General features: G+C 33.3%; 1 protein-coding gene across 7 annotated transcripts in view; it reads right to left on the reverse strand.

Annotated features, from left to right (window-relative positions):
• DGKB (diacylglycerol kinase beta) overlaps positions 1-15,127 on the reverse strand; it is a 693,335-nt gene that overhangs the window by 442,695 nt on the left and 235,513 nt on the right. For all 7 annotated transcript variants that reach the window (XM_084791209.1, XM_084791212.1, XM_084791211.1 and 4 more), the window contains 2 exons: positions 13,282-13,314; positions 4,468-4,584 (listed from right to left, as the gene is read on the reverse strand). In XM_084791209.1, coding sequence (XP_084647335.1) covers positions 4,468-4,584; positions 13,282-13,314 — 150 coding nt within the window. The remainder of the gene's footprint in view (positions 1-4,467; positions 4,585-13,281; positions 13,315-15,127) is intronic.

Raw genomic sequence — 15,127 nt, forward strand, 5'->3', positions numbered from 1 at the left:
GATTGGATAATTTTTAAGTCTTCCTTATTCATATATGGGGCAGTATATTTAGAGTGTGACTCTAGAGTTAAACTTGTTATGGGTCCAGTCAGAATCTCCCTACATAGGCTTCTGTCTTTAGTAATCAAATCTTATTATCACTCTGAGTACCGCCAGAATGTTTTTTACTTCAACTTCACATTCAGTCTTTCCCCTGAATTATAGATTTACATGTTTGTCTGACTACCTATGTTATATTCTTTGGCATCAGGAATTTCTTCTCTAACTATAATCTCTAACTATAATCACCCAAAGCTACTGTAATCTTTGCACTGCTCATCCAATTCTCTAATAAACTAATTTTATCAAGGGAGATTTTAAAACTATACTGTAAGTGACATTATTTTTCTGTATAACCTTCTCCACTATGTCTCTTCATGGTACTCACAACAATAGTCAAAGTGCTCATGAAATCTTTCCAGGACTTGGAGCATCTAGTGCTTGTAACTTCTGTAAGTATTCTATACAAGTTCTGTATTGATTGTCTCTCTAGCCACAAGCCTCATGCCTCCTAAAGCTTAGGAGGCATGCTCTTGATAGTGTTTAGAGTTATCTATTCACCATAAATTCAAATGCCTAGCTATCCTACAATTTGAATTAGTTACTCATATGTTGTATTCTGTGCCATCTTCCTTAAATATATCTGGCTCCAAATTTGGTCCCTAGTATTTGTCTTTCTCAGCTCTATGGATTGGGTGTTTTTTATCACTTAACAAATGATTTGTATGAAGAGGTGAAATGGGTTGAAGAGTTGTAGGTTTTTGTTTGTTGTTTGTTTGGTTGATTTTCTTGTTGTTGTTTTGTTTTTGGTTTTTCAAGACAGAGTTTCTTTGTTTAGCATTGGCTGTCTTGGACTCACTTTGTAGACCAGGTTGGCCTCGAACTCACAGTGATCCACCTGCCTCTGCCTCCTGAGTGCTGGGATTAAAGGCATGCACCACCATGCCCAGAGTAGTTTTAATATTTTAGACAAAATTTTCTGTATAGCCCTCGATATTCTGGAACTCACTATATAGATCATGCTGCCCTCAAATCAGAGATCTGCCTGTCTCTAACTCTCAAATGCTGGGATTTTAGACATGTGCCACTACTACTTCACTAAAAGTTGTAGCTCTTAAAACTATATACCAGTAACTCAGCATATAAGCAGAGAGTTAACATGACTATAAAGAACTGAATAGAAAAATGTCAACAAGATTAGGGCATTCTTCACAGTGATTAAAGAAACCAACTGACTTGCATACATGCTATGTGGTTGTCATAGTGCAGTGTGTTTATCTTTAGTTCATCAGCAATTAGAAAACAGAAAGTCAGAAAGACAACAGGATAAATGAATTGTATGGAAATACACCAGTTTGAATGTAGAAATTAAGTGTTAAGGTTACTTTTGTCATAGATTTGAAGTGTTACAAACTATTCTTTTATCAGCAAGGAATGCTTTTATTCAGAAATTATACATAGTATTTCAGATCAAAGTAAATGTTTCATAATAAAGTTTAACAAATTATTGTTTTTTCTTGTTTGTTCACAGAGGCAATAATCCTCATTATTATTAGAGTTCTCATATATTAAAAACTGACATTTCCATTACATTTGATATTATGTTTGAAGTGTAAACCTATGGTGTGAGCAATGACAAAGACAGAGTACCAAGCCACTGCTATTTGAAGTCCCCTAGGACTTGGGTTAATTAATGAGACTCATCGTAGGGTTATGTATGATCTATTACTTCCTCTAATTAGAAATAATAATCCTGATCATTATACTGGTTAGCTGGAAAGGAGAAAGATGAATGTGCCTCACTATGATTAATCTTCTTTAAGCAGTGTAGACCTCTCCTGTCAATGAGTTAAATGCAAACTGGGCTGCAACTCAATGCTTTTCCATGACATATACTTTTTGGAGCTCACAGAAAATCACTTTTCTGGTATACAGTTTTACATGACCGCAAGAAACAGTAATTTTATTATTAATTATAAGCAACTGTAGTATATTTTCCATTTTGAATAAAACAATTGTTAAGGAGTTTTATTCCACTTTTATATTCTCTTTAAACTATGTGAGTTCCCATATCCAAGATGAAACATAATTATGTACAGGAAATTAGACTAATTTAAACTAAAACATTTTGACAATTACAATTATACTTATTTACCACTGTTTTGTCTGAATTGATGCCTTCTTTTGCCAATGAACTTTAGCTGATAATTTCACATGCCCACAAATTTACAAAGAGTTATTATTGTCTTAGACCCATGAGTGGAGCAAATGTCCATAGGTCAAATGTTAAAATATAACCTATATTACTGCACCACTCTAAAATATTTATGATACACTGTATGCACCACTGAATTCTTTCTATTAAAATTTTTTTCAAATTTGACTACTTAAGCTTAGGAAACAGAAAGCATGGACATTTTTGTTCTAGTGCATAAGTTACTTTTGTCTTAGACGTTGAAACAATACAAAAATGTGTGAATGAGCACAGTGTTTAGAAATTCCACCCTTACATACATACAAGATATTATAAGAGTGCAACACATGGACTCCATCCAGGTGTTTGTTGGTCTGACTTTGGCCTAACCACTTAGTAATGACACGGACATGGGGTATTTTATAAATTGTGAGCATCAAAACAATAGTTTTAAAATGGTAATAATAAATATAAGGACACTGCATTCATGTGGATTGAGAAAATTATGAAACAGATACAAACTATGCAAAATATTTGTAAAATAGTGCCAGAATGCTTGTGTTAACTTACAAACTAAAAAATGTTCCAAGCTTCCTTTTTATGATGAGAAATACGTGCCTAAGCATGTGTTAAATGCACCCACGTTTACAAATTGAGCCTTTAGGCAACATCCTAGAATGACTAACAAGTTAAACTAATTAGCCTTTATAATTTTTGTATTAAAATAAATTGTTGTTAGTGCTTGGAAAAATGTATAGAATCATACACTAACATTTTTGCTGTAATTGGGAAGATGTCAAATTTGAGATGAACCATATGTGAAATTATTGAATATGTGGATACAATTTCCAAAAATAAGACCCAGATATAGTCTTTCATGGCTGAATTATATATATGAATATAATAGCTATAGTTCTAAATTTATTTCTATATGTAAGTTTAATTGCTAGGCAAATATTATCTATTCGTAATGTATTTTATTAGATTACAAAAATTACCTCATTATCAATAGTTAAGCAATTATTATTTAAATTTCAGTGAGCTTTTCAACTCTAATCAAGCAATTACTAGACATATTCTGTTTATTCTTAACTGTGCTACTGCTGTGGGATAGGAAGATTGTGGTACATAGTATCACAAAGAAGATAATAATTATTAACAATAAAATCATTAATTAAATCTGAATAAATTAATATGTCTGAAAATTCCAAGTGTTGTATGCAACTGAGTGCCACAGCCATCCATGTGGCAATCATTTCCTGGGAAGCCTGACGCTTCAAATACATTAAGAAGAGCAGAAAATACAATTCAGAGAATCATACAGGTGAGAACATTATAAAATGATCACACAGTTCTAAACATTAAAATTATATTCTTTACTTTAAAAAATACTCTTCTTATAACATCAAATTAAACATTTTTGTTTTATAAAATAATTTATAATGTATGTGGATGGGATGTTTTTTATGTTATAAGTGATAAGTAATAGATTTATAACTTTTTGTCTAAACTACAAATATGAATGATTTTTTAAATTTATTTAATTTATTCTTGTTACATCTCAATGGTTATCCCAACCCTTGTATCCTCCCATTCCTCCCTCCCTCCCATTTTCCCCTTACTTCCCTCCCCTGTGACTGTGACTGAGCTTAATTTAAAATGTAAGAGTATAGATATGTTACACTTAATGCTTAGTATTTATTATTTAATTTAAATAAAATTGTTCACACAGAATACATCTTTCCAAAGCAATTTTACAATTACATGAACTCTTCAAAATCAAACCCGTACAAACTGTGTGCATGTATGTGTGCATACAGATGTATACAAGTGTGTGTGAGTATGCGTGTGTGTGAGTATGTGTGTGTGTGTGTGTGTATGTGTGTGTGTGTATGTGAGTATAACAGGGTTGACATAGATTATAGATGTAAATACTAATGTGTAAATAATACAGTTAAATATTAGTTCTAACTTTCAGATTTACAGAAGTTTTTTTTGTCAATTTTATTTTAAATGGAGATAACATTATAAATGATTAATCTTTCCAGAATGTCATTCTGTCAATCAAGTGTAAGACTAACATTTTGATAAATTAGTAATGATCTTTCTGAAGAAGTCTACTGAGATAGTACAAATGATAAAAGAATGTGTTGATAACTGAACATATGCCCTTCTCAGAATATGAAAGTAACTAATAAGAATGTTACGATAATTAAGACTTTTGAAACCATTACCTGTAAACCTTGTCCATCCATAGTAACAGAGTTAGCTCTTTGCATTTTGTTCTTGTCCGTCACTTTATTTGGCTGCTGGGAGCTACTCTTTTCCTTTTTAGTCGTCGATTGCCTTTCCTGTAAAAAAAAGACATAGTATATAAAATACATCTTATAAATTGAATTAAAAATGAAAATGCAGAAATGGTTTATTCAACAGAATAATCTTTAAAAGAGTACTAAGATTATAAACTTAGGTCCAATCACCTTAAGTAAAAAGTATTCTGAAAAATACAAATATTTTCTTTTTAATCAAATCAATATATTTTATAACATCATGATCAAAATATTATATCAGTTAAAGAAACAATATGGAAGAAATAAAAATTGTGGTGATCCAGAGGTATCCAATACCAAAAGTGTGCAAGAACTATTACAATTTATTGCTTTCATAAACAACAGAATAGAAAGAATAAAATGTAAAGATTTTTAAATTTAATTTATTAATTTATTCATATTGCATCTCAATTGTTATCTCATCCCTTGTGTCCTCCCATTCCTCCCATTCCTGCCACTTTCTCCTTACTCCCCTCACCTATGAATGTGACTGAGGGGGTCCTCCTTCTCTTGTATATGTTCATAGGGTATCATGTCTCTTCTTGGTAGCCTGCTATCCTTCCTCTGAGTGCCACCAGGTCTCCCCATCCAGGGAACATGGTCAAATATGAGGCACCAGAGTTAGTGTGAAAGTCATAGCCCATTCTCCACTCAACTGTGGAGAATGTCCGGTCCATTGGCTAGATCTGGGTAGGGGTTCGAAGTTTACTGCACGTATTGTCCTTGCCTGGTGCCATAGTTTGTGCAGGAGCCCTGGGCCCAGATCTGCCCATGATAATGTTATTCTTGTAAGTTTCTAGTAGTTCTAAAAAGAGTGTTTATAAATATATTCAGCACTGAAAATGATTTCTTTTTTAATAATTTTTTATTAATTTATTCTTGTTAGGTCTCAATGGTTAACCCATCCCTTGTATCCTCCCATTCTTCCCTCCCTCCCATTTTCCCCTTACTCCCCTCCCCTGTGACTGTGACTGAGGGGGATTAACTCCCCCTGTATATGCTCATAGAGTATCAAGTCTCTTCTTGGTAACCTGCTATCCTACCAAATGAATTTTGAAGCTACTATGTATATTAGTGGCTGTGGGCATTGGGAAATTAAATTCCTGTTCCTTTTTGAATTCCTTTGTTTCATTATGAAATAACTAGATGAACAAGTAAATATATGCGAGTGTATATGAATATGTATATATAATAGGAATTACTTCTTTTTTCCTCTCCTTTCTCTTTCCTTACTCTTTTCAAACCAATGAACAATTATTATCACTATTTAGCCTCTATTCAAATCATCAAGCTTCTCACTGACACAATGAGTGCTCTCCTCTATCTAAGCCGTAGCTTGTGACAGAATGAATGTCTTCCTCCTCTTGAACTCCTGCATCACTCTGCTTCAAGGACACTGCTTCTCCTCATGGCTTTTTTCATGCTTCACTATGTGTTGTCTCAATCTCACTGGCTTACTCTTTTATCCTCCTTAGTATCTGTAGTAAACCCTTTCCTTAGCCTAATCACCTTGTCAATATACACTTCTTTAAAAGGTAACTTTATTCTATTACAAGGCTTTCAATTTCAACTGTATGAAGATATCTAAATACATAATTTCAATTCATGTCTCATGCTGAAACTTACCTCCTGTATATAAATGGCTTTTCCAACTCTCCCTCTATGTATCTAAAACACTTAGCATTCCTTGAACAACTACTCATTCCACCATCAATTGCTTAAACAAGTATAATACCATTTTTTTCTAGATTATTGTAAACATCATCTATTGGTACAACATCTTTTCATCTTTGTATTCCCTTAGTCAATATTCTATAAATAGGCACACCCTTTTAGCTAATTAGCTAGGCTCCTAATTATTCTTTGATGACAGCAACTACCCTTCTAATTAAGGACTTCTGCAACTGTTCTGCACTCTGGGAAAAGCTGGCTTTGAATATATTGACAACTTGGTCTTGACATTCAGGAGTCTGTCCTGATAGTAGAAAGGCTTCTCTGACCATACAATTTTATACTCCCAAGGATTGTGTTCAAAGTTTCATATAGAATAAAATATCCTAATGATACACAGAAGATATTAATCACCGCTTAATAACAATCAAGACAAAACAAGTTGAAAATTGAGTAACAACTAAGATTTAAACACTACAGTTTCTAAAGTTCATAAAACATAACATTTAGAATTTGTGGGAAATATCTAGGCCCAATATGAAACAGTCTGCTAATTGATTATCAGTGTCTGGTCATGGGCACTTCAGTGATTTATCGCTCATGAACTTCCTATAATTTGCTCACATACATGTCATATTTTCTCTAGATACTTGTTAATGTGTGATTTTATTTTTCTATTTTGGAGATATATTCTTATGTAGCCATAAGAGGAAAGTTCTTTTTAAATATATCAGGGTTACATGAGAAATATACTTGGATTAAAATACTAGTCAATATAGTTCATTTACCTTGCAAATTCACTGAATGTACTTCTGGTATGGCTAAAAGTGGATGTTGTAATAGAATTCCTCCTATTTCAATTCTTTAGAAAATGGTATATTTTCATATAAGCATAATTTCTGGTGAAGGACTGATTTTTTTTGTAAAGTTTCTCTCTAAGCTTACAAATTACAATTTATCCACAGATAGTTTCATTCACTACACTGAGTAAGAAGATTCAATGGTAGGCTGAGATATGAAGTTAGAAATATGGGTTGACTCACACCTCTGATGTTTAGGCATTACATAATCTGGAGCTCCTGTGCAGAGTGGGTAATAGTTTCACCTAATTCACAGAGTTGTCTACATTTAGCACAAAAAATTTTCAATAAATTCTTTAGTGACGTACCTCATCTAGGGTCTGTGTCCAATAAATATAAAGTACAAATAATCTAAAGTGAATGATCTTTTCCCTTCAGGAGTTCATTGGTATGGCTATGTGAAGGAGACCCATGGTTTCAAATTCATGTTGATGAGTAATCATGCTTAAGTAACAAATATTGAAGTCAAGGAGGCAAGTGTTTGTATTTGAAAGAGCTCAACTGTGTCAGTTAAAAAACAACACTGTGGTGGATGAATATTAAATAGCTTACTTAAGGTTTTTTTTTTGATGCATGTATATAAGGTATGGGGTCCAAAATATATGTGAAAATTACTTTAAAACAATGATTCTGCCTTATAATGCATTACTTGTTATTTAGCATTAAATTTCTAAAATGAAATTCATAATAGTTAGCTTCTTAGTGACTGAGATTTTACAACAAATTATTTATTCGTACTACACTGAATATTTATAAGGAGATTCACCAGTCTATAAAGAGCTACCAAAGCATCTATTTACTTATCATTATAATTGAACTTCTAAAAAATTTTCTTTTGGTAGCACCCTCCCTCTGATATCATCAAGAGCAGAGAATAAAGGAATAGTTCTCTAGACAATATATGGGGGTGCTAAATAAATGTTCTAGAGTACAAAAGTTTGAAGCATTAATAAACCCTTAAAACTCAAAATTGAGTTTTCAGCTGATGAGATTTTATTTTTTGAAATTTAGAAATACAAGGAAATAATCTAGAGAGCAATTTAGAATTTTTTTAGCAGAAAGGTAGGAGACGAGACCATGTTGGAACATTTGCCTAGCCTCTCAAAAGACCACATTACAAAAAGGTGCATATTACTTATTGTTTATTTCTACATATAAGTTACCTACTACTGAAACAGCTAGCAGTTAAAAACACTTATATCAAGTGTTTAAAAACACATATATCAAGAAAACAAGTGTATGGTTTGGTATGGAGAGAATTGTTAGTTGGCTGTATTTGGAGCAATAATCAAGATTGCAAGTAAAAAGGAAGGGAAAACCAATAATTTAATCCTCTGCTCTGTGTTTACTTATTACTATACTCATTTGTTTAACATCTGTTTCCAACCTGCCCATAAGACCTCTGAAATACTTATGGTGTTTTATGTACACAGCATAGGTTAAAAAGAGACTAGTTAGATAAAGTCTCTGATATCCAGTTAGAAAGCCCCTACTTGCTTTCTCTCATTTGAGGATCAAGGAAGATAAACATTAACATCCTTGGAAAAATGTTGTCCAGAGAGTTTCACCTACCAATCTAAGAGTGCAGTAACCTTGCCTGGCAAACTCCAGTATTATATTAATAGAGCAAATTCCCAATGTTGAAACTATTCTGTTTCAGGAAAAGCTTCCCCGCCACCCCCCACCCCCACCCCCACCCATCAGACAGTAAAATGCTTAAAGAACAATGGTGAGCTGGGTTTGCCTTTTAAGCTGAAGTTTCATTTTTTTCCAGCTTTTTGAGCTCTAAACCACAAATTAAGACAAACTTTCTTCTGCCAGATATGTTATCCTAGATACAACGAGTGGGAAAATTATTGCTTTAGTCAATAGAAATTATTTGAACACTAAAAAGAACTACTTTAAAAGACCACAAGACTATAGAACACATAACCACAAAGTAGAAAATACAGTTATTGATATTTGCCCATTTTCAAATATCAACCACTTGTGTTTGCTATGCAGACATTTTAAACACAGAATTAAATGTTTTGTGATTCTCAAGCTCCATGAGTCACGCAACAGATCTGAACGGAGGGGATATATTGTATTTGAATTCCAGGAGAATAATCACTATAATAAACAGAACAGAAAAGCTAGGCACCATTCACAGGGAACAGAAAGATAGAATAAATGAAATAAAAAGGCCTTGCTTTAAATATGTGCTCTACACACAAGCTCTTTCTCTACCATGCTGATTCTAAGAGGCGGCGTGTTTGTACATTGGTGAAAACTGCTCTCTCAAAAGAGATGTTCATGACAATGCTTAAGCCTGCTGCCATCGATCACTCCACAACTGCAAGAAAGAGTGATGATTACCTCCAGCGTGGGAATTTCTCCTTTCTGTGCAATCTCAGCATGAGAGAAGAACAGCCATAGAGCACTTGGCTTCATACAAAGCCACAATGAAGAGTGTTCTGCTATTATCAGCAGCCGTCACTTGGAGCCCAGAACTTGCCCTCTCTGCCACTGCAGGAGTGGTATGAAGGGGATTTACACTCTTCTTGAAACAGGAGCAAGACCACAAAAAATTATCCAGAAATTCTGGGAAATTAACCCACGGTGTCATGTTCATGTTTATGGTACTGGAGTCCTTTCCAGACATCAAGACTAATGAATTTAACAGCTTTGAGACAGACCTACTTACAGCTACACAGCTATACCTGCTGTTGGGAGAAACCTACTCTACAATTTAATTGTTTTACAGGCCAAACTTAACTCAAAAGATCCAAAGCCTCTAACTCTCTCAGGAATCCTTGGAAGCTATAATAAATCTGATGTGATGACCAGAATTCTTAATTAAAATTATGTATAAAAGTTAAGCACAAATAAGAGGCTTGCCATTAAGTCTAGTGATGCCTGATTCTGGATTTATAAACTTATTTTTAGATTCATGTATTTAATTAATTTTATGCATACGAATGATTTGACTGCATAGATGTATGTGCACCACATGTATGCCTATGAAGGTCTAAGGAGGGTATCAGCATAACAGTGTGGCAGATGCCCTGGAACTAGTGTTACAGACCATAATAGGTTGCCATGTGGATCCTCAATCCTCTGAAAGAGGAGCAAATGCTCTTAAATGCCCAGACTCCATTTCTCAAATTAAATAACCATTCACAGAAACAAAAGTGACTCTGGACAAAGGCATATGCATGGAGTTAGAGCCAGATACATGCCTTGTTGCTTCTTATTGTGCTTATTACACTGCAAAGTCACCATTTATGTCACCTTAAAAGTGGGAAGATTTATGCCAGGATAAATAGGGAAAGTGGAGACACTTGTACTGGTGAGAAATAACAATGCAGTAATAGCAGGAATGTGAACAAATGAGTGGAGAATTACTATACGTTGTCATTAAACTCACCACGAGTCTGTTGCTGAGGCTGTACACTAGTGAAACGTCATGTAAAGAAGCACTTTTGGTGCTTTCATTGCTGACTTAGTCCTCCTAATTTGGCATAGTTGCTGTTATGATATTGCATATCCTGTGGATATAGGCTACCACAACTCAGAAGGAACTGCAGCCCACTTTAAAGTACTTCTAGGTTGGTACACATCCCCTAAAGTTGAATGCATGTTTTATCATGTGAACCTGGTGTTCTGGGGTTATATACCTCATACAAGGTTTGCATACACCGTAGATAACTGCAAAGATGGACATAAAGTACAGTATTTCCATTAAAATGTCCTATCTGGAAAGAACTTGACGAATGGGAGTACTCTGTCTAAATAATTTCATTTTTACTAAGGTAAACTATACTAACATATGACATCACATTTACAAAATAACAGCATGATGTGCATAATTTAAATTCAGGCTTCACAAGTTTGTTCAAATCATGTTGTAAGCGTGCTGCATGCTGGCTACAATTATCAGAATCTTAAAGAGGAGAGGCAGACTTTCTGTATGCTTACACCATTGACTCTGCTACCCAAGTGCAATGTCCAACATAACAACTCTCCTGGCAACCTCAGCACCATTCTGCCAATCTAAGTAAAGTTTCATACTTTAATAAAAAGAGCTAGAATTTAGTCATTACTCTATTTTTTAAAATTTATCATATGAATAGACAGGTTTGTTGCCATAAAAAATAGCTTGCAGGCTCTGGATAGAAACAATTTAATGACAGTGTGTATGAAAGTGGAGATATTCCAGTTACATTCAGAGACAACTGTGTTCAGGAATGTATAGTAACAATAATGAATACAATAATGAAAATTTTTCATAGATCCCTCCAATTTTGTAATACTTTAACAGAATTGAAAATGACACAGAACAATAAGACTGCTATAATTAAGAAATGCTGTGTGTCACTAAATAAAAGAAGCCTTATAGAAAAGTTTTGAGTCCTATGTAAAACATATAATTCATTATTAATAGTTCAAAAGAATCTTTGTGTTATGTTAATATTATAATGCATATTTGGTTAACTTGTTAGAAGTCATTCTGTAGAATAGAACATAGGGATGCATGTGGGATGACCATGTGTGTGTATTTTGTGCATCCAGTCATGGATATATATATATATTTACAAAATGGATGGAAATAAAACTTATAGAATGAAATTTAAAGATAGTGAAACAAAAATTTCTTTAAAATTGTATCCTATGAAAATAAAACAAGGAGTAGAAAGATTAAAGAAAGCATAAAAGTTTCTGCTTTTAAAAAATAAAAAGAGAATATCACATGAATAGTTTGAATATTTTAAAGCAATATACAGGAATCACAACTTGTAGCAATTATGGGTACCTTTCAAGATGAAAAAATCAGATAATGAAAAATTTAATTTGTTGTCACTTGCTAGACCTACAATACAGGCCAGAATAAACTCCTGGACTTGAACTTAAAGATGTAAAATCAAATTTCTCACACTTATGAAAGCAATCAAATGATAAGCTTTTTATAATCTCTGGCGCTTTAACTTATAATATAGCTTCTTTGTTTTATATTAAAATGGTAGTAATGACATCGATTTACTTAAAACACTGTTTCCTATTTCTTTCAGATTAGGAACATCATATGTCATATAAATCTCTCAGTATAGCTTCTAGTGAGTTTCTCATTAAAACTGAGCCTTGTGATAATTCTTAGAGCCAGTCTATTCTGTAAAACCTATATGTTCATGAGAAGAGGAGGCAAGAACAGGTATGACTTTTGCAATTAAGCCATTCTCTGTTTAAATGTGTTTCTGTGTACTAGTCTTACATTCAACTGCCAAACAGTGAGTCTATATTTTAATTCTAAAAAGAAAAAAACCACTTGGAAAATTTTATTAAATAATAGCTATTGAATGGAACAATGCATAGAACAATTTCATTAATGAAATGATAAAATGTACACTTTCTGTTTGGGATTCTCCTCTCCATTCTGTTTATGAACACTCCTCTAACATTTACTTCCCTGTCTACTCTATAATAAGATACATTTACGAGTTTCTAAAGTAAACAAGTTTTCCCCAATTTCCACCCTTAATATCCTCCTCTCCAACTTCATGTCTCATTTATATATCAAGAATGAAAATAAAATATATGGATATAAAAACATAAAATTTCATTTAAAAATACCCAATGGCTGTATAGATACTTGTACTTATTTACAAGCAAAGGGCATTTACTTTGACTACGTATTATTCCAATGAAGTTGCATATGATGCCATATGCTACATGATAGTTGTTTCCAATTTTGAAGTGATGGTGTGTCTAAGTGAGTGAACGTTTCACAGCACACTATTGCCAAATGACTCATGTTTATGCTCTTAAGCAGTTGAAATGGTTTGGATTTTTACCATGTCTTTACTATTGTTACTGATAATGTCATACACAAATAAAACACATAGTGGTCATACTCTTTGCAAAATAACTTTTTACATTTTTCTCTAGATATTTTGCTACATATAATTTGTGATATTTTTAATATTTTCAGAAATATGAATTGAAAGTTCTTTAAAACTATCCCATCATTAGAAGTACAAAAAATTTTACTTCCAATATCAAAAAGTTGACGAGTATAAAAGGAACATTATTGTATTAATCTTAATGTATTAACATCATGTATGATTTGGAATCATTGAAAGTACCCCTAACTCAATATAAGGTGGTCATGACTTCCAGCTGTAACAGTTATAACATTTTTCTTACATACCTCTTGAACTGAGACTCCTGCAGTAGGCATAGTCTGAAAAAGAGAAATTTATATAAAAGCGGAAAAATCAAAGTTGAAAACAAAACACTAATCCATTTTACCATCCCACCATATATCTGTGAGATAAATGAATTTGACCCACAGTCTTTCATAAACTTTTTGTTTCCCTGAAGTAAATGAGCCTCTTCACATCAAACAGAGAATGCTCAGAACAGAATATGCAAGATTGTGAAATAATTTACCCAAAAGATGAGTTCATCTAGTTAACATACATTGAGAGCCATGCCTGTAAAAGCACATAGGCTTTCATTGCCTTTGTACGTTTTACAGTGATAATTTTATTAATCTCAAGGTAGTCATTAGCTTAATCATTAAAAATCTTCTTTTTATTTAAATAGATTTTTTTATATAATATATTTGGAATACAGTCTCCCCACCTCAATTCTTCCTGGTGTCTCTTCACCATCCCTTCCAACCAGACCCACTCCCTTTCCGACTCTCATTAGGAGCAAACAGGCTTCCAATGAATAATAATAAAACAAAACAAAACAAAAACAGGAAAAAGCAAACAAACAGAAGAAAAAAAGCCCTAGAAAAAACATAATGACAGAGATGTAGATGAAAGAGATCCACTCATTTGCACAGAAAGGAATATTATAAAAACCTAAAACCAGAAGTCATAATAATGTAAAAACAAAGACCTGTGGGGATTAAACAAACAAACAAACAAACACAACATTATGAGACAAGGAAGCTCTAAAAATGTCTTTGTAAAAGAACTCATTTTTTAGCTGTTAGCAATGTCTCTAACTCTACACCTTTCCCCTTTATTCATCCCGGCATTCCATCTCTCAGCATGCTCTCATCTCTTTCTACAGATTGTGCCTTTCAGAGGCAGCAGAGCTAATGGTGTTTGTTCCTTGCCATAATCTGAATACAAGTAAGATAGTGGTGCTTCATTACTATTTGTAAATATATGCAATTGATGTATAATTAAATGCGTAGGACTGTTTTATTTGAGTTTTAAAAGATTAGGCTAAATAAATGTTAGCATTCAGGGCAGTATATCTTTCACTATCTACCATTCCATAAATTTCTGACTCACTTATATTTCATCTTACACCCCACATCTAAGCCATGTGAAGGAAGATCCAGGTAATTCTAGATTACCATGGCGGGTGTTAAAAAAACAATGCACAGAGAGAATTCTGTTTTACTCTCTTGACCAGTAGAACTCAAGGAAGGAAGAGGGAAACAATAAATGAATGAATGAATGAATGAATGAATGATGTATACATATGTCTAAAATAAGTAAAATTCTGTACACCATCAGAGCTCTACAGCACAGTGAAAAGCAATAGGCATGTGATACAGTGTTAAATGAATCTAGGAAAGTTCTTGCAGAAATCAAAGTTTACTGGACTCCAGATGTAGTTAAACACCTTTCATAACATGAGTAGCAAATACTGCCACCACCGATTACTAACCATAGATAAAATTTTCTAATAAGACATTCAATAAATTGTAACAAGGGATTTAAGTCTAATATCTCATTGACAAGAAGAAATTTATAGAAGTAATTGGTATTATTATGGAGTGACAAGAAGCTTGGCAGAGCTTCCACTGAGAGAGTCTTGAATTTAATAATAATCCTGATCTCTGTTCCACTCAATCTATGGAACAGGTGAGCCAATGAGTTATGGAGAAAATGTGTCCATTTGGACCAAAGCCAGTTCAAAGCTGTCTGCCACGGAACACTGAGACTCTTAGGCAACCGAAATAAGACCTTCCTCAAATAGTCTGGAAAGCAAGAAGCTCAAAAGATTTTCAACTTAGAAAAGTGTAT

The sequence above is a fragment of the Acomys minous genome (assembly GCF_964271855.1).
Source record: "Acomys minous genome assembly, chromosome: 8".
In the NCBI taxonomy this organism is placed as follows: Eukaryota; Metazoa; Chordata; class Mammalia; order Rodentia; family Muridae; genus Acomys; species Acomys minous.